Source organism: Equus asinus, chromosome 1 (assembly GCF_041296235.1).
Source record: "Equus asinus isolate D_3611 breed Donkey chromosome 1, EquAss-T2T_v2, whole genome shotgun sequence".
Lineage (NCBI taxonomy): Eukaryota > Metazoa > Chordata > Mammalia > Perissodactyla > Equidae > Equus > Equus asinus.
This window is the reverse complement of record NC_091790.1, coordinates 101,204,811-101,224,723: the sequence shown is the minus strand read 5'-3', so window position 1 is coordinate 101,224,723 and position 19,913 is coordinate 101,204,811. Positions and strand designations below refer to the sequence as shown.

General features: G+C 54.4%; 1 protein-coding gene and 1 long non-coding RNA gene across 9 annotated transcripts; one reads left to right on the top strand and one right to left on the bottom strand.

Annotated features, from left to right (window-relative positions):
• Nucleotides 1-2,661: 2,661 nt before the first annotated feature.
• Nucleotides 2,662-12,152, bottom strand: POLM (DNA polymerase mu). Of its 8 annotated transcripts, none has more exons than XM_014828369.3 (11): nt 10,689-12,152; nt 9,249-9,432; nt 8,383-8,481; nt 8,112-8,297; nt 7,436-7,507; nt 5,392-5,512; nt 3,924-4,056; nt 3,659-3,761; nt 3,307-3,546; nt 3,147-3,230; nt 2,662-2,983 (listed from the first exon to the last, which is right to left on the bottom strand). In XM_014828369.3, the coding sequence occupies exons 1-11, from the start codon at nt 11,108-11,110 to the stop codon at nt 2,897-2,899; spliced, it is 1,731 nt and encodes a 576-aa protein (XP_014683855.2). In that variant the 5' UTR covers nt 11,111-12,152; the 3' UTR covers nt 2,662-2,896. The 8 variants fall into 8 exon arrangements, 6 of the variants coding, with proteins under 6 accessions (XP_014683855.2, XP_044626992.1, XP_014683853.1 ...); XM_044771057.2 differs by having other exon boundaries at nt 8,112-8,282; XM_014828367.3 differs by having other exon boundaries at nt 10,935-12,152.
• Nucleotides 12,153-17,309: 5,157 nt separating this feature from the next.
• On the top strand, nt 17,310-19,913 carry LOC139044548 (uncharacterized). Its single transcript, XR_011501536.1, has 3 exons — nt 17,310-17,444; nt 17,715-17,832; nt 19,186-19,913. It is a non-coding gene; the product is annotated as an uncharacterized lncRNA (long non-coding RNA).

The following is a 19,913-nucleotide window of genomic DNA, read 5'->3' as shown; positions in this document are numbered from 1 at the left end:
TATGCTAGCAATGAACAACTAGAAACCGAAACAAAATTGTGTAATAGCTCCAAGAGAATGAATTGATTAGGTATAAATCTAAAAAAACGTGCTGGGTCTGTATGTGGAAAAACTACAAAACACTGATGAAAAAAATCAAAGAAGACCAAAATAAATGGAAAGACAAACTGTGTTCATGAATTGAAAGATTCAATATAGTTAAGATGTTAGTTTCCCCAAATTGTTCTAGATTCAGTGCAATTCCAGTCAAAATACCAAAAGATTATTTTTAGATACAAACAAGCTGACTCAAAAGTTTATATGGAAAGTCAAAGGAAACAGAATAGCGAAAACAATGTTAAAAAGAACCAAGTTAGAGGACTCACACTACCTCATATTAAGCATTACTCTAAAATTCAAGTTAATCAAATTAAAATTGTCTTTTTGAAGCGATAGACACGGAGATAAATGGAACAGAATAGAATCCAGAAATAGCACCACACAAAAACAGCCAACTGATTTTTTACAAAGGTTCAAGGACAATTCAGTAGACAAAGAACAGTGTTTCCAACAGATGGCGCTAGAACAATTGGGCATCCGTATGCAAATAAATGAACCTCAATCTAAACCCACACTTTAAACAAAAATTAACAAAAATTAGATCATAAATCTAAATGTAAACTGTAAAACTACAGAGGAAAACAGAGAAAATGTTTGTAACTTGGGGTCAGAGACTTGACCCAAAAGTATGAGGGAAAAAAACCTGGTAAATTGATAAACTGGTAACCTAGACTTTATCAAAATTAAAATCTTCTGCTCTGAAAAATACATTAGTAAGAGAATGAAAACATAATCTACATACTGGGAGAAAATATTTACAAATCACGTAACTAGCAAAGGACTTATGTACAAAATGCATGAAGAACTTTCAAAATTCAATAGTAAGAAAACTAATTTTTTTAATAGGCAAAAAACTTGGACACTCCACCAGAGAATATACAGATGGCAAATAAGCTGATGAAAAATGCTTGACATGGTAAGATGTTAGAGGAATGCAAATTAAAGCCACAGTCAGCTCCTGCTCCATACCTACTAGAGCAGTTACACAAATACTGGAAATAGCACGTGCTGGCAAGGATACGGAGCACCAGGCTGCTGGAAAATGTGAACGTACACGTGTGGCTCACATTGCTAGAGGACTGCAAGATGATACGTGCACTCTGGAAAACAACTGACACTGTCTTATAAAGTTAAACACACACCATGTAACCCAGTAATCTTATGTCTTAGAGAAATGAAAACCTATGTTCACACAAAAACCTGGATATGCCTGTCTATAGCTGGTCTATTCATAATCAGCAAAACCTGGAAACAACTCAAGTGTTCTTCAGCAGGTGATGGAGAAACTGTGGACTGTCCATGGCCTGGAATACTATATGCAGTAAGAAATACGCAGTAATGCAATATGCAGTAAGAAAGCAGACTAGCAGCAACCTGGCTGGATCTCAGAGGCATTATGCTGAGTGAGAGGGGCCAGGCTCAAAAGGTTACATGTAGTCTTGTTCTACTTATGTGACGTTCTGGGGAAGGCAAACCACAGGGACAGAGAACAACCAGATGAGTGGGTCAGGGGTGGGGGAAGATGTGACCATATGGGACAGCATGAAGGGCTGTCCCGATTTTGGTGGAGGTGAATGAGTCTACATGTGTGTAAAAACTCATAAAACTACACCAGGAGTCACTTGACTACATGTTAAATTTAAAAAATATTCTTTAATGTGGTGAGTGGTCAGGGAAGTCCCCATTTGACAAAGAGACTTTTGAGTCAGAAGAGTAATTTCAAGTGGATGGTCTGGCGATGGCAAAGGCCCTGAGGTCAGAGCATGCCTGAGGATTTGAGGAAGAGAGGACACCAAGCAGCCAGCCGCCCTCGGTGAGAGGGTGAGCCACCCACTGGCTGTGTGGGTGTCTGGGGCAGTAGGGGTGGGAAAGCAGCGAGGCAGGAAGACACCTGGTTTGTTCACAGAGCAGCAGGGACAAGTGGCTCCTGAGAGAGGGAACAAGCAGGAGGGGAGGCTGGTGTGGGGAGCAGATATGGTAGGTCCCTGGGGCCACTGTGAGGACTTTGAATTTACTGGGTGAGGAGGGGAACCGCTGGAGGGCTTTGAGCAAGCAGTGACACACATGACCTATTTTTAAAAGACTTCTGAGAACAGACCTTACAAGGGCAAAGACAGAGAGGGGAAGCCTGGTTGGGGGGTGCGGGGCTGACCGGGCAGGAGGCTGGCAGGTGTTGAAAGTTCTCTTCCTCCCAACTCCCTACCCGTGGCCCTCTCCTCCTCCAGATAGCGGCTGCACCCCACTGTAGACTCCTAGCCAGCAAGAGCTCCAGCCGCCCCCTCCCTGCTTGGAGGCCCCAGGCTGGAAGCTGCCAATCAGGCACTGTGCCAAGCACTTGCCGGCCACCGCATCAGGCTCTCCAGCAACCTCACGAAGAAGGCCCTGTTCAGGTCCCCACTGTACAGAGGAGGAGCCTGAGGCCTCTGGCCCAGGGTCACACAGCCATGATGCCCCTACCTCACCAACCCCCCACAGTGGAGGGGGGCCACGCACCCAGGCAGGACTGACCTCTGGGCAGAACCAGGCACCACGCTCCCCAGTCACTCACACCAGCAGCACGTTCAGAGAACAGGGCTTGGTTCGTCCCATGTGCTCATTTTATTACACCTTTGACTGGGTGTGGGTGAGGGAGTGGTGGTCCACACAGGTGGGGCTCCCCCTTGGGAGGGGTGAGGACATGGGGCAGCAGTGCATCTTCTGCCTGGAGACAGTCAGTGGCCAAGGGCATCCACAGGGTCTGCCTTGCCGAGTGGCCCCCCCGCTTCTAAAGAGTGGAAGGGGGGGCTAGTGGATAGGATCAGGCATTTCTCTGCTCTGGAGGAAGGTACTCAAGGCCCAGGTGTCTGAAGATGTCTTCCTCAGAAGCCGCATGGAAAAATGTCTTCTGCAAGGCAAGGAGGGGCATTAGGGCCTGGGAGCCATGCCCACCACGGCAGCAGCTTCCCCAAGAGGCATGGGGAGGAGCTAGAAGGACAGGCAGAGCCAACTCCAGGGTGGGGTGCGACCTGAGGGCCCCGTGGGCTCCAGGCTGCACCCCAGGAACACACCTGCTCCGGATCAAACAGACCATGGCTATTCAGCCGCAGCCCCCGCTCCTTCCAGCTGAAGCGGCGCAGCTCTCGCTCAAAATGCTGGGGAAGAAGCGACTGCATCAGCAGGGCCACCAGCCCCAGACCCCAGGGCCAGCCCCAGCAGCCCACTCCCTACCCTGGAGCCAGTCCAGCCAAGCAGCGCAAAGGGGAACTGGCTGATGGGGACAGCCACCAGGTCCACCCGCACGGCCTTCCAGGCGGGGCAGGGCCGCTGGGGCCCCCCGACAGCAGACCCTGGGGGTTGCGGTAGGCGGAAAATGCAGAAACTCCTCTCAAAGGCATCCATGGTGTGGCTCTGCTGGGTCAGGTGGGTGGGGTCTTCACTTCGGTGGTGCTGGTGGTACAGGACAAGGCCCTAGGGAGAAAGCAGGCGTGGAGGCGTGGCTGGGCACTGCCACGTGGGGCTGGGAGAGCAGGAGCTGGCTTCCTAGCAGCTCTCTCAGGAGGGGGAGCAGGAAGCCCCTCACCTGCTTCTTCAGGCAGCACATCACTCTGGGCAGCAGCCCCGCCTCCCGGCCCTCCTCGGGGTGGGTGATGAGGAAGTCCACGTCGTGGCCCTGCAACTTCCCCCTGAGGGGGCCAGTCTGACTCCTGGGCCCGACATGGGGACACGGCCTCCGTGTTCTCCCGAGGCCCGTCAGTGTGGGAAGGCCCACCTCAGCATCCCCAGCTCAGGTGCCTTCACTGGGGAGGGTCTGGAGCCAAGCTGGAGGTCACTTCAGGCCCCCTTACCTCCGGAAGCCGCCAGTCAGCGTGACAGTGGCCCCAGGAAGGGCCTGCCCCACAGCTGCCTCCACCACCTGCTGCAGGGCGTCCACGTCGGGACGCTGGACCAGGGCGCTCAGGTCCCGGTAGTGCTGGAGTCCTGTGGGCGGCACAGCTCTCCTGACCCTCCCCGCCCTGCCCTCTCGGTCCATCTCTCCACTGTCCCCTCCTCCCTTTTAAACATCGAACTTTTATTTTGAGATAACTGTAGATTCACATACAGTTGAAAAAAGTAACAGAGGTCCCTTGTGCCCTGTACCCAGATTCTCCCAGTGGTAACATCTTGCAGAACTATTGTACATCACACCAGGTAGTGACGGTGACACAATCAATACACAGACTGTCTCTTTTAATGCCTCAGTATTCCCATCCATGAAATGGGACCAGGAGGTGATAAAAAGACGTGAAGAGGATGCCTCTGCCACTCAGAAACACCTGGCCTTAGTCCAAGTCCATCTCCTGACCCGTCAGAGGAATCAGTGTACCTTCCACACGCAGTTAGGAGAGGTTTAAGTGTAGGAGTAATGGCACCCAGCAGAGTAAGTGCTCAGTGAGAGCTGCGGGCCATTCCTGTCTCTACCGTGTCATGGGAAGAGGTGACTGGAATTAGCAGGTGTTACCATGTGATGCTCCACTGGACACACGGCTCTGCAGGTCTCACTTCCCGCTGACCGACCAGGCAACTCTCCCAGGACCCCCAGGTGGCCTCCTCTCCCCGACCTCCCGGGAAGTTGTTTAAAGAGGCGGTGGGTGCTGGGCTGCAGGGCTGCTTCAGCAGGGCCCCCAACCCAGGCCACACAGAAAGAACGGAGCATGTCCTCAACACCGCTCCCCGTGGGCCTCACAGGGAGGAGCTCAGGGAATCCCACTTCACAGAGAAGGTAATCGAGGCTCAGAGAAGTTAAGTCTCAGGGTCACAGCCACCTGCCTAGTAAGTAGCAGAGACGGGACTCAAGCCCAGACCTAACAAACTCTCAAGTTCATCTTCTTTCCACTGCATGGTGCCACCTCCCATTAGCAGGCCCCTCACTGAGCCTCTCCTACCTCAAAGGTCATCTGCCATCAGTCAGTGGGCCAGGGGGCCAAGCACAACGGCGAACTGTGCCTGGGCCCAGGCTGTCCAGACATGCCCTTCTCTGCCTGGAATCAGGAGTAAGAGGCCCAAGCCTGGGCCAGGTCCAAGTCTAACCAGGAGGCCCTGAATGTCACAGCAGCTACTGTGACCATCATCACTCACTGAAAGGTCTGCAACGGATCCTGATTCAGCTGGGTGGACACCCCGGGAACCCACCAAGATGCCTGCCTGCCACTGGGATCCCTTCGCACTGGCCCGGTTCGCAGTCATACAGGCAGCCATCAGCACACGCAGTGTGTCAGCGCTAAGGGCTTCGTGGCGTGGAAAGCCCAGGGCCCAGCCCTCTCTCACAGGGCTCACCTGCTTTCTGCTGCTGGGTCAGTCTCTGGGGCTGCCCTCGGAGGTCATCCAGGGTCCGCAGCCCTTCCCGGTACCACCGGTCAGCAGTCCTTACTCCAACCCCAAAGATCTGGGTGAAGAGCTGTCCAGAGGAGGAGCACAGCGCAGTGAGAAGCGAAGCTCCTACAGCCAGATGCAGACGGCGACACTGATCTGTGAAGGGCGTGTCCTAGGCCAGGACCACTGCGGCGTTGCACCAGTGGCTTCATTAAGTCATCACACAACCTAGCAAGTGGCATCTTCACTTGGACTTTTTGAATTTAAGCAACCTGCCCAAAGCCGCACAGCGAGTGCACCAGCAGGATCCAAGCCCCGAGCCTGGCCTACGCAGCCCACCCTCACAGGGGACGGCAGGGAAAGAACCCATGCGTACCCCTTCTCTGGGCCCTGGACTCCTCCTCTAGGAAAGGCCCCCCTGGAACGTGTACAGTTCTAGCCTGTGATCCCACCACCACTCAAACAGCCATCCTGACGGTCTCTCAGTCTCTGCGAAACCACGTCGCTCCCACCCGTCAGCAGCTAAAACTTATCACTGTGCTTCTTCTCCTTAACAAACAGCAAAGCCACAGGCAGTTAACAAGCAGAGGGCTGTTTTAACAGGACGTGGAGAGAATGCAAGCCTGGGGCTGGCTGGGGCTCTGTTCCAGGCGCACGCAGCAGGTGTCACTGCCCGACCATAGGTCAGCACAGACGTCCAGGCCAGTGGAAACGACGCTGCTGGAGCCGACCTCTCCTGGCGTGCCTGCCTTCCCTCACACCGGTCTCCACACCACAGGGTGGGCCCTGACCCCGGCCCAAGCAAGTCACCTGTCTCTTCCCCACCTACAGCTTGTTGGTCAGGGGTAGACCCTGCCCCAGGCCGGCCACTCAGAGCCCCTCCTCAGGAATTTTTAGAACTGAAACACGTCAGGCCCACGCAGTGGTAGAGGCTGTAACGCGTGGCAGGGGCCATGTCTCGACTGGTGGAGGTGGCCAGCATGCAGAGAGGAGGAAGAAGCACCTGCGCACTCGAGTCCCTGAGCCCTGCCCCCTGCAGCCCGGCTGCAGCCCTGCCCTTTCTGGGCTGTGCTGGCCATCCTTCCTTGATCCCTGAAGCAAGAGCATGAGCTGGATCACTGTCACTGTCAGCAACAGAATCCTGATGGAAAAGTGCTGAGAATAACCTAATTATATTGTTTACAACAATAGACTTCTCATCATTACCGTACTTCGCTGCAGGCCTGGGTGCCTCTCGGGCTCCAGGGTGCCCAGGAGGAGGCAGCATGGAGGGGAGGAGGCAGCAGCTCTGCCCTCTGGACACTTCCCCACTCGCTAACTCCTGTGTCACCCCCACACTCCCCCGCCCCTGGCCCATTCTCTGCCTGAGCCCCTCCGTCCTCCACACGTGGCTCCTCTCCCTCTTTGAAGCCCCCCTGTTGATTCTCACAACATTCTGGATGACCTCCCACCCCGCCAGGGAGGCCCGACTTCCCCAACGGTCACTGTGTGACAACCTCCAGCCACAAAACCAGTTGTCAGGGCCCCCACAAGAGCTGGGGCGGCTCCACATGAGATCAGAGGTGAGCAGGGACAGCAGGAAGGTGCGCTGTGGACACAGGCGCACGAACCAAGAAATCAGCGTGTAAGATCATCAAACAGTGCAGCCTTGCAGACTCAGTCATCCCCTGACACCCATGAAAAGGTCACGTTTTGTTCAGCATGGTCTAAGGTACCAGAGCATGTAATATACTTGAGAATATTCTGTCAATGCTTCAATAAGAACAAATGGTGCTGAGTGATCTAGAAAATCCCCTGTGCTCAAAACAGGCTTCTCCTTGCCCCTCTCCATTTGGCTGCCTTGTGCATATCAGGTATCAGCTTAGCTGCCACTTCCTCAGCGAGACCTTCTCTAACCCCTGGGCGGGGCCAGCAGCCCCTGCTTGCCTCCCGTACATGGCGTGAACTGTGCTGTCATTCTGACAGACTGTGGGCTGTGTGCCCCTCCTGGGAACTGCTCTGCACATACCTTCATGGTCTGGTACCTCTCTGAGAGCCGGACCCTCTCCACCTCCTCACACACTCCGTGTTCCAGCAGCTCCTGTGGGAAGAGACAAAGCCTGAGCAGAGAGAAAGCAGAGCCGGGGGCCAAGGACAGGCAGAACCCCAGCACTCAGCAGGGGACTTTGTGGTATCAGGATCCAGTGGGACTTGGAAATGGAGGCTGTGCCCAGGGAGGCAACCAAAGCTTCTGGTTTCAAAGCCCCTCAGACCTGGGGCCATGGGTCATTTCTCGGATATGTAAACAACTGCTTTTCAAACATTGTGATGAATTCAACCCGACTTCACTGAAAAGCGTAACTGGATTCAAAAGTATCGTTCTGTCACAATGTATTCTCCCAGTGGTAAGTGTACAAAAGGACAACTTCACATTTTGGGCCCTCAAATACTTTGTATTTTAAAAAGAGGTACTTCTCTTCCACCATCCGAGGCAGTCTGGCCGATGCCAACCATGCCAGCCACCCCCAGCAGCTCCCTTCCTTGAGTCTTCTCAGCCACCCTGAGAGGTGTCTTGCCACAAGCCTGGGGCCTGCCTCCGCAGCTGGGCTCTGAACCGAGCCACCTGCTCTTACTGCGCTCCACGGCCTGCTCACCCACCCACTCGTGTTCACACCTCCACCCTGCTACGGGTGGTCGGCACATACCTGGACGACCCTGCAGGAGTGTTCTCCAAAGTGGGGCAGCCCCTGCAGCTGGCTCAGGGCTGTGACTGGGCTGGGAAGGGCCTTGAGCACGGAGGCTGCTCTGCAGAAGGAGAGGAAGCGGCCTTCACTGCCTTCAAAGCCCGCTGCCTCTGCCAGCGTCTCCAGAGCCTCCTGCAGGGAGGGACCCTTGGTGAGGGGCAGGGTGGGTGGGGTGCCTCACCCAACCCTCCAGCTGCCACCCACCTGTCCCCAGGGCTGGGACAGGGCTCACCGAGAGGCTGGTGTTGTAGTGTGTGAGGGGTGTGCGACGCTGGCAGGCGTAGGACGGCATCCACACTGGGCTTGGCGGCCCCTTCCTGGGCATGGCCACCTGGGGATGAGCAATGTACAGGCCACTTGGAGGCTGCAGGGCTGGCAGGGCCAGGCAGCCCCTGGAGCCTTGCCTCTCCTGGGGGGTCACCTAGGGCTCTAGGGACAGAAGGAGCCCACTGAGAGGGCAAAACTCTCACAGGCAGACGTGGTGCTGCCCTGCAGAGCAGGCCAAGGACAGGCTCTTCAGGCCAGGGTATAGTAGTAACGCCACCAGACAAGCCTCATGGCGCACTCTTCCTGCCGTCATGCATGCTGCATGTGCTCTACCTCCAGAAATCCTCTCACCCAAGGGAGCTAGGGGTGGTTGTCACCCCCACCTCAACAGACAGGGACACTGAGGCCTCAGGGCTCACAGGCAGAGCCAGGATTTGAACGTGGGCAGCCCGGCTCTGAGGCCACGCCTGCATCCCCCAGCTCTGCTCACCAGGAAGCACGGAGCTGGGGCGGAGGCATGAACCTCACAGGACTCTGAGTTCAGCCTCCTGCCGGCCCTTGAGTCATCTCACTTGGGGTCTCAGTCTCACCTACTTGGTGAGAAAGAAAGGCCTCAAGAAGCTAGAAATAAATGAGCTGCAAGGGAGTCTGCGGGACTGGTGAGAGCAGAAGCTGGGATGGCCTGGCCCCTGGTGGTCTGGGCAGAGCCCTCACTCCCCACCTCATCTGAAGGACCCTGAGGCACTGTTGCCACGTCACCCGTCCCACTGAGCTATGGCCTGCACTGGGGCCTTCTCTGTGGCCCCTACCCTAATCCTCCAGCTGGCTCACCTCCAGGCGGTGCCGGCACTCCACAGGCACGGGCTGCCCAGCTGCCATGCTCTCTGTGAACCAGCTTATATCCAGCAGCGCTGGGTGAGTGCAGCCTGGGGGAAAGGCCGCCACCCTGCGCTCCTGCCAGCAGATGGCCTCCTCGGCGGAAGTCTGCTCCATCACCACGTGTGTCACCTCGGGGCTGGCCAGAGAGTGGGGAGGGTCAAGTCCAGAGCCCTTTCCCAGGCCCACATCCTTCCTGCCTTGCTCCATACTTCTAAGCCTTTGCTCTTACTGTCCCCTCTGCCTGGTGAGCACCGATTCATTCTTCAAATGTCACTTCCTCAGAAAGACTTCCAAGCCCCTTCTCCTGGCAGACGACCACCTCTACCCTCCAGCACCTGCAGAGCTGGGGTTCTCTGCTCCAGCTACCACGACAAGCCCAGCCCGATTTTGTGTTAACTTGTCTGTCTCCCTCTCCAGGGGGTCTTCATCTAAGTGCGGGAGCCAGACTGCTTGGCTTTGAAACTCAGCTCTGCCACATACTTGCTGTGTGCCCTTGGGCATGGCACTCACCTCTCTGTACTTTGATTTCCTCCTCTGTAAAGCAGAGAAAATAACTTATCTACCTTGTGGGGTGTGTAAAGATTAAACAAGCTAATAAGCAAAAAAACTTAGTGCCCAGCACACACAAAGCTGCTATCACCATCCTCGCCTGAGTGGGTCTGGCACACCCCTGGGATTGTTAAGTTAAAAAAAAAAAACAACTGCGGCGAGGACCGGACTGGCCCCCGACTCATTTGCTGTTTCAACTTCAAAACTATGGGAAACCTGCTCCATTACTCTCAGCATCACCTCTATGGCCGGTTTTTTCTTTTTAAGATTGGCACCTAAGCTAACATCTGTTGCCAATCTCCTCTTTTTTTTTCTTCTTCTCCCCAAAGCCCCCCCAGTACATAGTCGTATATTCTAACTGCGGGGTCCTTCTGGTTGTGCTGCGTGGGACGCGCCTCAACATGGCCTGAGGAGCGGTGCTAGGTCGGCGCCCACGATCTGAAGCGGCCAAAATTCTGGGCCACGGAAGCCCAGCGTGGGAACTCAACCACTCGGCCACAGGGCTGCCGCTATTTTTTGCCGCTCTTGGAGCCGAACTCAAGTCACTTTCTCAGCCCTGAGGTGAGAGGAGAAGTGTTTGGCCAACAGGGCAAGATGGATTCATCTAGGACAGAGGGCTGTCAGCCAATGACGCCGTTTACCAACCGCCCGGCTCCTTACACAGCCTCTGGCATACGTTCTCTCCTTATCCTGCAGAATACTAATTGTTAGCACCCTTCACAGAAGAGGAAATGGAGAGAAAGGCCACTTGACCATGAAATGCCAGAGCTAACTTGGAACCTGAAAGCCTCAGGCGCCAGCGCGCCCCGGGGTCAGCTGTGTGCGAGCCGTTTCGGATCTCACCATCCGCAGCTGTAAAGACACCGCATGTGAACGCGGCTGGTCAGCGCCAGGTTCCCAGCACGGGCATTCTGTGCTTTGGCCACCACATCACGCAGCGGGGTCCTCCGGCCCACCGGGCACGAGGGCATGGCGACACCGACACGGTGTCCCGCTCCCCGGGGAGGCGGGGCCGTGGGTGCCGCACCCAACCCTCGTCCCCCGGGTAGGGGGTCCCGCCGGGCCCCGAGCTTCGCCACGACGGCGCACCTGTAGGCGTCCAGGACGCGGAAGCCCTTGGAGAGCGCCAGGCGTGTGAGGAAAGCCCGGCGGCTGCGGCCCATGCGCGGCTCGGCCAGGTAGATGGCGACGCCGGGGAAGCGCGCGGCGGACGGGGCGGCGGCGCCGGGGGACCCGACCCGTGTTCGCCGCCGTTTCGGGAGCATCTGGGCCCCGGCGGCAAACGTCGCCCCAGGAAGGCAAAGGAAGGCGAGCCGGGCGGAAGGAACGTGGGCTGAAGTCGGAAGGAAGACGGACGCAAGCCGACTGGAAGGGGGCGTGGCCCGGCGCCACAGCGAGGCAGGCCCCGCCCCCCGGCCGCTCGGAGCGCGGTGGAGGCCCCGGCTCCCACCGGATTGGGTGTCCTGGCCGCTGGGCGCCGGAGGCCCCGCCTCTATGCAAATAGAAACAGAGGACACGCCTGTTATTTAAATTATTCTCGCGGACAGTCCCGTCGGGCTCTTGGGACCCCGGAAGGGAGAGACCCGAGATGGGGGCGGGAGGTTGGAATCCGTCCTCGGCGGGGAGCGAATGGAGGGATCCGTTCTCGGCAGCGAGGGAACAAGGGGTCTGTCCTCGGCGGGGCGGGAGGTTAGGGGAACGGCCCGAACCCCTCCCGGCTGCCCCCTGCAGCCGGGCCGACCGCACCAGGGTCGCGGGCTGGGCTCGTGGGCCGCGGGAAGCTGGCGGCGCGGGGGCGCGAGCTCGGAACGTGCGAGTGGAGCAGCCGCTTCCAACTCCTGGAAAGGTTTTTTCAGTCGAATGGCGTTAGGACAATTGGCTGGCCATTTGGAAAAATAGAAGTTGGCTCCCCCCCTCACTTCTTAACACCAAAATAAAATCCAGATGAACCAAACATTCAAATCTAAAAGGAAACAAAAAAACGTACTGGAGAGTTGGTGAATGTTTTCTAGTCTGAGTTATCACGATAAACCTGGAGATGCTGAAGGAAAAGAATAACTTGACTACATACAAATTTAAAGTGTATTAAAATTAAGACGCAAACCGAGGGAAAAGCGTGACCCTTTTTGAAATTGTCTAATTCCTGTAGTTATGAAATCGTCCGCAACAAATAAGAAAAAGACAACAGTCTAATGGAAAAAGCGGCAAGGACACCAGTAGGCGATTCACAGAAGAAATGCTACTCAAACTTAGACAAGATTGCCTGACCTATCCAATCATTAGAGAAGTGCACATTAAAATGAGAATATCTTCACCTGTCGCATTATCAAACATTTAAAAAATTGATCACTCATATTGAAGATGGGAGGGAACTGGCAATTTGTAGGAGAGGCTTTTTGGAAGCCAACAAAATGAAAACAGAAATCACACCCAGCAGCTCCTTTTCCAAGATTGGAATTGCGTTGACTAGATCGGGCTGGGAAAGCTGATGTGACAACACTCAGTGTTCCTGTGCGTCTCTTATTTTCAGGCACTTTGCTTTGGAATCTCTTGATTACAGCAGTGTAGCCATGCTCAGACTGACAGATGGGACAGGCCAGGTGTGACCCTTGTTCCCCACCCTCCCCTTGATCTTCTCCCCCTGCCTCCTTTCTATGTCACATGCAGTGGGCACAGGGCTGAAGAGGCAGGTGTCTGAGCCCAGGCCTCCTCTCCGCCTCCCACAGGGCTCCCAGCTGCCCTCCTGCGTCCCAGGACACGCACTCCGCAGCCAGGAGGCCTGGGTTGTGGCTCCTCTCTCATCACCCTGCACTCGTTTCTCCTCTGCCACCAGGAATGGGGAGCTCCCCAGGCCTCTGTAAGGGGTCAGAGCTTAGTTCCCCAACTGTGGGTCCCGCCTCTCCTCAGGGAGCAGCTGTCTATCCCTTAAAATCATTCCCTTTCCTCTTCATGTCCTCTGTCTCTGCTGGCCAGGGCACCTGGGTTCCCTCCCGGGGAGGCAGAGGCAGCTTTTAATGACCCATCATACCTGGATATTTAAAACACTGGGCAACTGGCAAAAATGAGGGACACCAAGCCTTCTACAGGCCCGGGGAGGTTTTGTTAGGGGGGCGGTAGCTCTCAGTGCCCACTGAGTGGAGGCCGGAGCACCAGTGGGCAAGGCCATGGCCTTGATGGGTGCTGTGCTCCTCTCCTCCCCTCCCTGGACCACCAGGTTACCGCCCAGCCAGTTGGGAAGCAGAGACCTCAGCCGTCTCTTTGCAGAAAACCTGGCTTGGGGTTCCCAGATACCCACATCCCCAGCCTCTTGCTCCCCATGCTGAGACCACCCCTCAAAAGACAGAGAGGCTGCACAGATGACCTCCTGGCTGGGCCCTTTCAGCTGCCCTGAGTGTGCACTGCGGCTGTCTCATGCTGTGTTTTGGGTTAGCTTTACCCCGATGTATGAGCTTGCATTTTTCCAAGATGAATCTCATTGAGCTGTTTCCTGTTCCCACTTCCAGATGGAAGAAATCCCCGGGGGTGTTTTTCACTTGCATGACCTTCGCAAACCTCCCCGTGGAGCGCCTTCTTTGAAGTTCACTTCAGTGCTGTTGCGCCGGTCCTTGGCCTGTGGAACCAGGATTCTGCCCTGGCTCTGGGGCCTGCCTCTCCCATTGTCCAGTCTCCTGCAGGCTGCTTGCCAGCAGCATTCCGGAGAGCATGTGGTCAGACTGCTGATGCTGCTGGACTGGAGCTCCTGAGGGCTGCTGGCCCGGATGCTGTCGCCTCTGGGGCGGGCCCTCTGCCTTCCTGAGCTACCCACCACATCATTGTGGGTTTGGGTTACCTGGTCTATCAGTCAGCTCGGGCTGACATAACAAAATACCGCAGACGGTCGGTTTAAACAACAGAAACTTACTTCTCACAGTTCTGGAGGCTGGAAGTCCAGGTCAAGGTGCCGGCAAGGTAGGTTTCATTCTGAAGCCTCCTCTTTGGGCTTGTAGATGGCTGTCATCTCACTGTGTGCTCTTGTGACCTCTTTGTGCATTTGCGGGGAGAGAGAGAGATCTCTTCCTCCTTCTATTAGAACGCCAGTCCTATCAAATTAGGACCCCACCCTTATGACCTCATTTTACCTTCTTGCCTCCTAAAAGCCCATCTCCAAATACAGTCACATTGGGGGTTAGGACTTTAACATATGGATTTCAGTCTAAAGCACCCGGCATATTTGTGTCCTGTAGCTGCTGTAACAAATTATGATAAACTGCATGGCTTAACTGCTGGCCCTGTGGTGTAGTGCATAAGTTCCGCAAGCTCTACTTTGGTGGCCCAGGTTTGCAGGTTCAGATCCCAGGTGCAGACCCACACCCCTCCTCAGCCATGGCAGCAACCCACGTGTAAAGTGGAGAAAGATTGGCACAGATGTTAGCTCAGGGCTACTCTTCCTCAAGCCAAAAGAAAAAAGAGGACGATTGGCAACAGATGTTAGCTCAGGGCTAATCTTCCTCAGCAAAAAAACCCCAAAACCCAAAAAGACCAGAAATTTGTTCTCTGCCAGTTCTGGAGACCAGAAGTCTTAAGATCAAGGTGTGGGGAGGGCCTCCCTCCTTCTGAAGGCTCTAGGGGAGGATCCTTCTGGCCCCCTCCAGCTTCTGGGGGCTCCTGGCATTCCTGGGCTTGTGGCCACGTGCCTCCATCTCTGCCTTGTCTCCAGTGGCCTTCCCTCTGTACCTTCCTCTTTTCTTGTAAAGGCACCAGTCACTGGATTTAAGGCCCATCCTAATTCATTTGAAAATTCTTAATTACGTCTGCAAAGACCCTTGTTCCAAGTAAGATCACAGTCTGAGGTTCTAGTTGGACATGAATTTTGGGGGGCCACCATTCAACCCACTACGCTGAGCCCACGGCTCTGACCCTAGCTCAGTGCTCGACTCTGCTGATGGGCTCCAGGACCCGGGCCAGGCAGCTGACCTTCCCTAATCTGCAGAGATCCATCAGAGCCACAGACTTGGGTTTCTGACAGAAGTAGACATGCTGGTGTTGGGGGCTGCAGCTTACTAAGGGCCCGGCACATTATGTAACAAAAAGAGATCCTTTATTTTTGAGAAACTGTATTGCCTTTTAAGGAGGAGGTAGGTCCCTTTGCTTGATGGAGGGTGTCTTAGTCCGTTTGGGCTGCTATCCCAAATACCACAGCCTGGGTGGCTTGTAAACCACAGACATGAATTCCTCGCGGTTCTGGAAGCTGGGAGTGTGAGAGGAGGGTGCCGGCAGGTTCAGAGTTGGTGAGGGCTCTCTCAAGAGTTGTAGGCTTCTCACGGTGTCCTCACATGTCAGAAGGGGTGAGGCACCTCTTTTATGAGGGCACTAATCCATCCAGGAGGGCTCCACTCTCGTGACCTAATCACCTCCCAAAGGCGCACCTCCTAACGCCAGCACCTTGGCCAGCAGGATTCCAACTTGTGACTTTGGGAGGGACACAAACAGACAGGCTCTGTATAAGAAAGAGGTGGGGGGATGGGGCCTGCCGCAGCATCTGGAGCGCGAAGACTGGGCCAGAGGAGATGAGAAGAAGCCTGACGCCCTCCTGCCATGGGGATTTGGCCTGAGAATGATGGAGAAGAGAAACGTCCTTGAAATGAACGTTCTTTGGGTTCATTTGTCCAACCAGCCCTGGCTAATGGTTGGCAGTGGGGGAAGGGCCAAGGGTTCCAAAAGGCTTATGAGAAGAGGGCTGTTTGCCGACCCGAATGCCACTGCAAATTGACAAAGTTGTCCGCTCTTTCCACCACAGATTATTCCATTTATATAAGGGAACAATATGATGTTATTACATTCTTCTTTTTCCTTCTTCTTCTCCCCAAAGCCCCCAGAACATAGTTGTATATTCTAGTTGTAGGTCCTTCTGGCTGTACTATGTGGGACGCCACCTCAGCATGGCCTGGTGAGCGGTGCCATGTCCGCGCCCAAGATCTGAACTGGTGAAACCCTGGGCCGCTGAAGCAGAGCGCACGTGCGAACTTAACCACTCAGCCACGGGGCCGGCCCCTGATGTTATTACATTCTTGAATGAACAGACCCAATATGATTTATTTAGATATTTTCCCACTTACTACTGTTATCATCAAAATAAAACACAGACGTGACCACAGGGAGTTCCAGTTATTGGCTTCAGGGAGAGCCCTGGGCTGGAGAGTGTGGCTGAAAGCCCAAGGTGTTCACGGATGGCGGCCCAGGGGGTGGAGGGTTTGGAGAGGTCAGACAGGGAGGCAGCAGGCTGCCCCAGGACACAGGCGGGTCAAGGTCCGAGTTGGTCCTTCACTGAGGTGGCAGCTCAGGAGGGTGTCCACTGTCAGGGCGCCATGCAGATGGAAGGGGGTGGAGTCTGGGTGCAGTGGGGCGGGGGCATCCTAGTCAGGAGAACTGCTGACGCTGTGGAGGGCTTGGTGTAGGCCAAGTGTTATGCGGATTAGTTGTTATATTTTTATTCTCTTCTCAGTTGTACAGAATTGGTACTACAAGCACACCTCGGAGATATTGCAGGTTTGTTTCCAGACCATCACAATAAAACGAATATCACAATAAAGGGAGTCACAAATTTTTTGGTTTCCCTGTGTATAAAAGTTATGTTTACACTGTACCGTAGTCTATTAAGTGTCCAATAGCATTATGTCTAAAAACAATGTTCAGCGAGTTGTAATCTTTTTGCTGGTGGAGGGTCTTGTAAAAAACACAATATCTGCAAAGTGTGATAAAGTGAGGTCTGCCACATTTCCCATCTTACAGATAGAGAAACTGAGGCTTGAGCTGAAGTACTGTTTCCAAGGTTACAGCACACGCAGAGGCACAACTATCATTTAAGCACTGGCTGTTTGACTTCCAAGCATCCTCTCAACCATTCATTCAACAAAATTGTGGGGCCAGCCCTGTGGCATAGTGGTTAAATTCGAGCACTCTGCTTGAGTGGCCTGGGGTTCCCAGGTTCGGATCCCAGGTGTGGACCTATGCACTGCTCATCAAGCCATGCTGTGGCAGCATCCCACATACGAAAAATAGAGGAAGATTGGCACAGACGTCAGCTCAGGGACAATCTTCCTCAAGCAAAAAGAGGAAGATTGGCAACAGATGTTAGCTCAGGGCCAATCTTCCTCACCAAAAAAGAAAAAAAAAATGGTGTTGCGCACCAAGTCCTGTGCTAAGTGCAGGGGGGTACAGCATACAAGACATACAGAAATCTCTGCCTTTGTTGCATTTTTGTGGAGGCAACACAGACAGACAACAAACAGGGAGAACGTGTACTGTGCCAGATGGTGCAGTTGGGTATAGTGGGCATGGCTGCACGAGCCCCTCTCCCTGATACCCCCTTTTTCAGTGTGCCTCTAATGCTCTCCCCAGCAGGAAGAGGGGCTAGTCCCCTCCTCTAATTGTGGGTTGGCCCTAGGACTTGCTTGGACCAACAGAGTGTAGCAGAAGCGACATGGCGGGACCTGTGGGCTTAGCCTGAAGAGGACTGGCAGCTTCGAGCTCTGTGCTCCTGAAGGCAGCTGCCATGGCAAGAAGCTCGGGCTCACCTATGGGTGATGAGAGGCCACATGAAGAGAGAACCGAGGTGCCAGGGTGAGTCCAGCTTCCTGCTGACCGCCATTGCGTGGGATGGCACGTAGCCGGTGGAACGGTGAGCTCACAGAATCATGAGGAATAATCTGTCACCGCTGCTTTAAGCCGTTCAGCTTTGGGGCAGTTTGTTACACAGCAACAGATAACGAAGCAATGTCCATCCATGACAAGACAAGACAGGGACCTGTGTGGCTGGTGCAGAGCAAGCAGGGAAGGGGCAGAAAGTGAGGCCCCTCGGCCACTGAAAGGCCTTTGACTTCCACCCGGCAGAGAGGAGAGGCTTGGAGCAGAGGTGGGACGACCCGCTCAGCTTGCACAGACTCCCTGCCGCTGTCTGGAGAGCAGACTCTCCAGGAGACCCCTCTGAGAGGCCTCTGCACTCATCCAGGTAAGCGGGGATGGTGACCCCACCAGGTGAGGCGTGTGAGTAGAACCGACCAGGCTGGTCAGCAGGTCGAATCTGGCTGTCAGAGAGAAAAAGCAAGGATTCGCTTCAGCCACAGAAAGGCTGGCCTTGCTGTGTCCTGAGATGGGGCAGCTTGTGGGAGCTCAGGAGTAGGGCTTCGAACAGGTACCCTGAGACCCCACAGAAACCAAGGGAGGGGGTGAGGGTGCAGTGTGACAGATGCAGCCAGCACCCAGGAGGGGTGCCGTCTGCAGCCTCAGGTTAGCGGGGCCTCTGGGCGAGGAGAGCACCAGGAGATGCAGAGGATGTGTGAGCACTGAGCGCGGGCTCCCCCAAATCAGAGGAGGGAGACTGACCCAGGGCAGGGGAAAACTGGGCCACGAGGTGGCCTAGAATCCAAGTGGAAAGGCTTTCAAAGAGGAAGGGTGAGCAATTGTACAGATGCCTGTCGGGTCACCTAAAATGAGGACTGAGGAGTGACCGGTCGCTGGAGGTCTGACCCGGCGGTTCTGGTGGTGAGCGGGCCAGGGCCTGCCCTCCTCTCCTCCAGACGCCCTCCGTCCTCTTCGAGGTGATGCTTGGCTTCTGTCACGAGTTATTTAAGTCGCTGAACCAAGCCAAGCCCCAGTGTCCTCTTTTGTAAACCCGGGTTATGCCACCCGCCTGCACAGGGCTGATGTGCAAATGAAATGTGAGCTGACACACAGAGGAAACAGAGCAATCACAGCACATGGGCCTTATTTGGATCCTGACTCAAACAAATAAACTGTAAAAAATAAAATGTATCAGGCGGTTGGGGAAGTGTGCCCCGTGATTGATATTAATATTGGACTTTAAAGGAATTGTGGTTGACAGTGATAATAGGTTATGTTAGAGAGAGAGACAAGGAGAGTCTGTTCTTTCAGAAATACACAAGAAAATATTTTCTGGTGAAATCATATGATGTCTGGGATTTGCTTCAAAATTATGTTGAGGTGGAGGAAAGGGTGGGGCACAGAAGGAAGAAGACGGGCCAGTGACGGCAGGGGCTCTGTGTATCGTCTCTCCGCTTCTGCATATGTTTGAAATTTTAATAATGAAATGTTTTTTAAGTGTGTGCACGTACACACAGTGAGGTCAGCACTCTCTGCCAGGTGCTGTTCTAAGCACCCTACATGTGTCAGCTCACTGATGCCCAGGACATTCCTGTCAGTGGATGACATCCATGTTCCCATCTGCTGGGGAGGAGATAGAGACACAGAGAGGTCAAGTAACTTGCCGGAGTTTGCACAGCTAGTGAACAGCAGTGTTGGGATGTTGTCTTGGAATAACATTCCTGTGTTCTCCTTTATCCAGGTTGTCACCTGTGCTCCTGACGGCCCGGCTATAAATTGGGGTTCCCATAAACCCCTCCTCGAATTTGATAATTTGTTAGAACGGCTCATGGGACTCAGGAAAACAGTTTACTCACCAGATTACCAGCTCATCGCAAAGGATGTTAAAGGATATGAATGAACAGCTAGATGAAGAGATACATAGGGCGAGATCCGGAAGGGTCCCAAGCGCAGGAGCTTCTGTCCCCGTGGAGCTGGGGTGCGCCACCCTCACATGGAAGTGTTCACCAACCAGAAGCTCTCTGAACCCATACTTTAGGGATTTTTGGGGAGGCTCCCTCATGCAGGTGTGATCCATCATCAACTCTGGCTCCGGCTCCTCTCCCTTCGCCAGAGGATGGGGGCTGGGCTGAAAGGTCCAACCTCCTAATCCCAGCGTGGTCTGGTGACCAGCCCCCATCCAGGAGCCATCCAGGAGCCCACCCAGAATTGCCTCATTAGAACAAAAGATGCTCCTTTCATCCAGGAAATTCCGGGGTTTTAGGAGTTCTGTGTCAGGGACCCAGAGGCAGAGACCAGTATGTATATTTCCTATTATTTCACAGACACGACCCAGGAAGCCTGGCTCCATCACAGATCTCCTGATCTGTGCACTTCCAGAAACCTGGACGAGTATGTGACAAACTGCTACTTGTTCTCTCTGGGAGGTGGGATGGTCTGAAATTCAATAAAACATACACTCGTTTTGTT

Excerpts from the sequence above, each read along its gene's own strand:
- POLM (XM_014828369.3), bottom strand. The coding sequence starts at position 11,110 with ATGCTCCCGAAACGGCGGCGAACACGGGTCGGGTCCCCCGGCGCCGCC. Across the intron at positions 3,231-3,306 it reads TTGGCTGGACTGGCTCCAGG|CATTTTGAGCGAGAGCTGCG; the intron begins GTAGGGAGTGGG and ends CTTCTTCCCCAG. Across the intron at positions 2,984-3,146 it reads GTCTGTTTGATCCGGAGCAG|AAGACATTTTTCCATGCGGC; the intron begins GTGTGTTCCTGG and ends CTTGCCTTGCAG.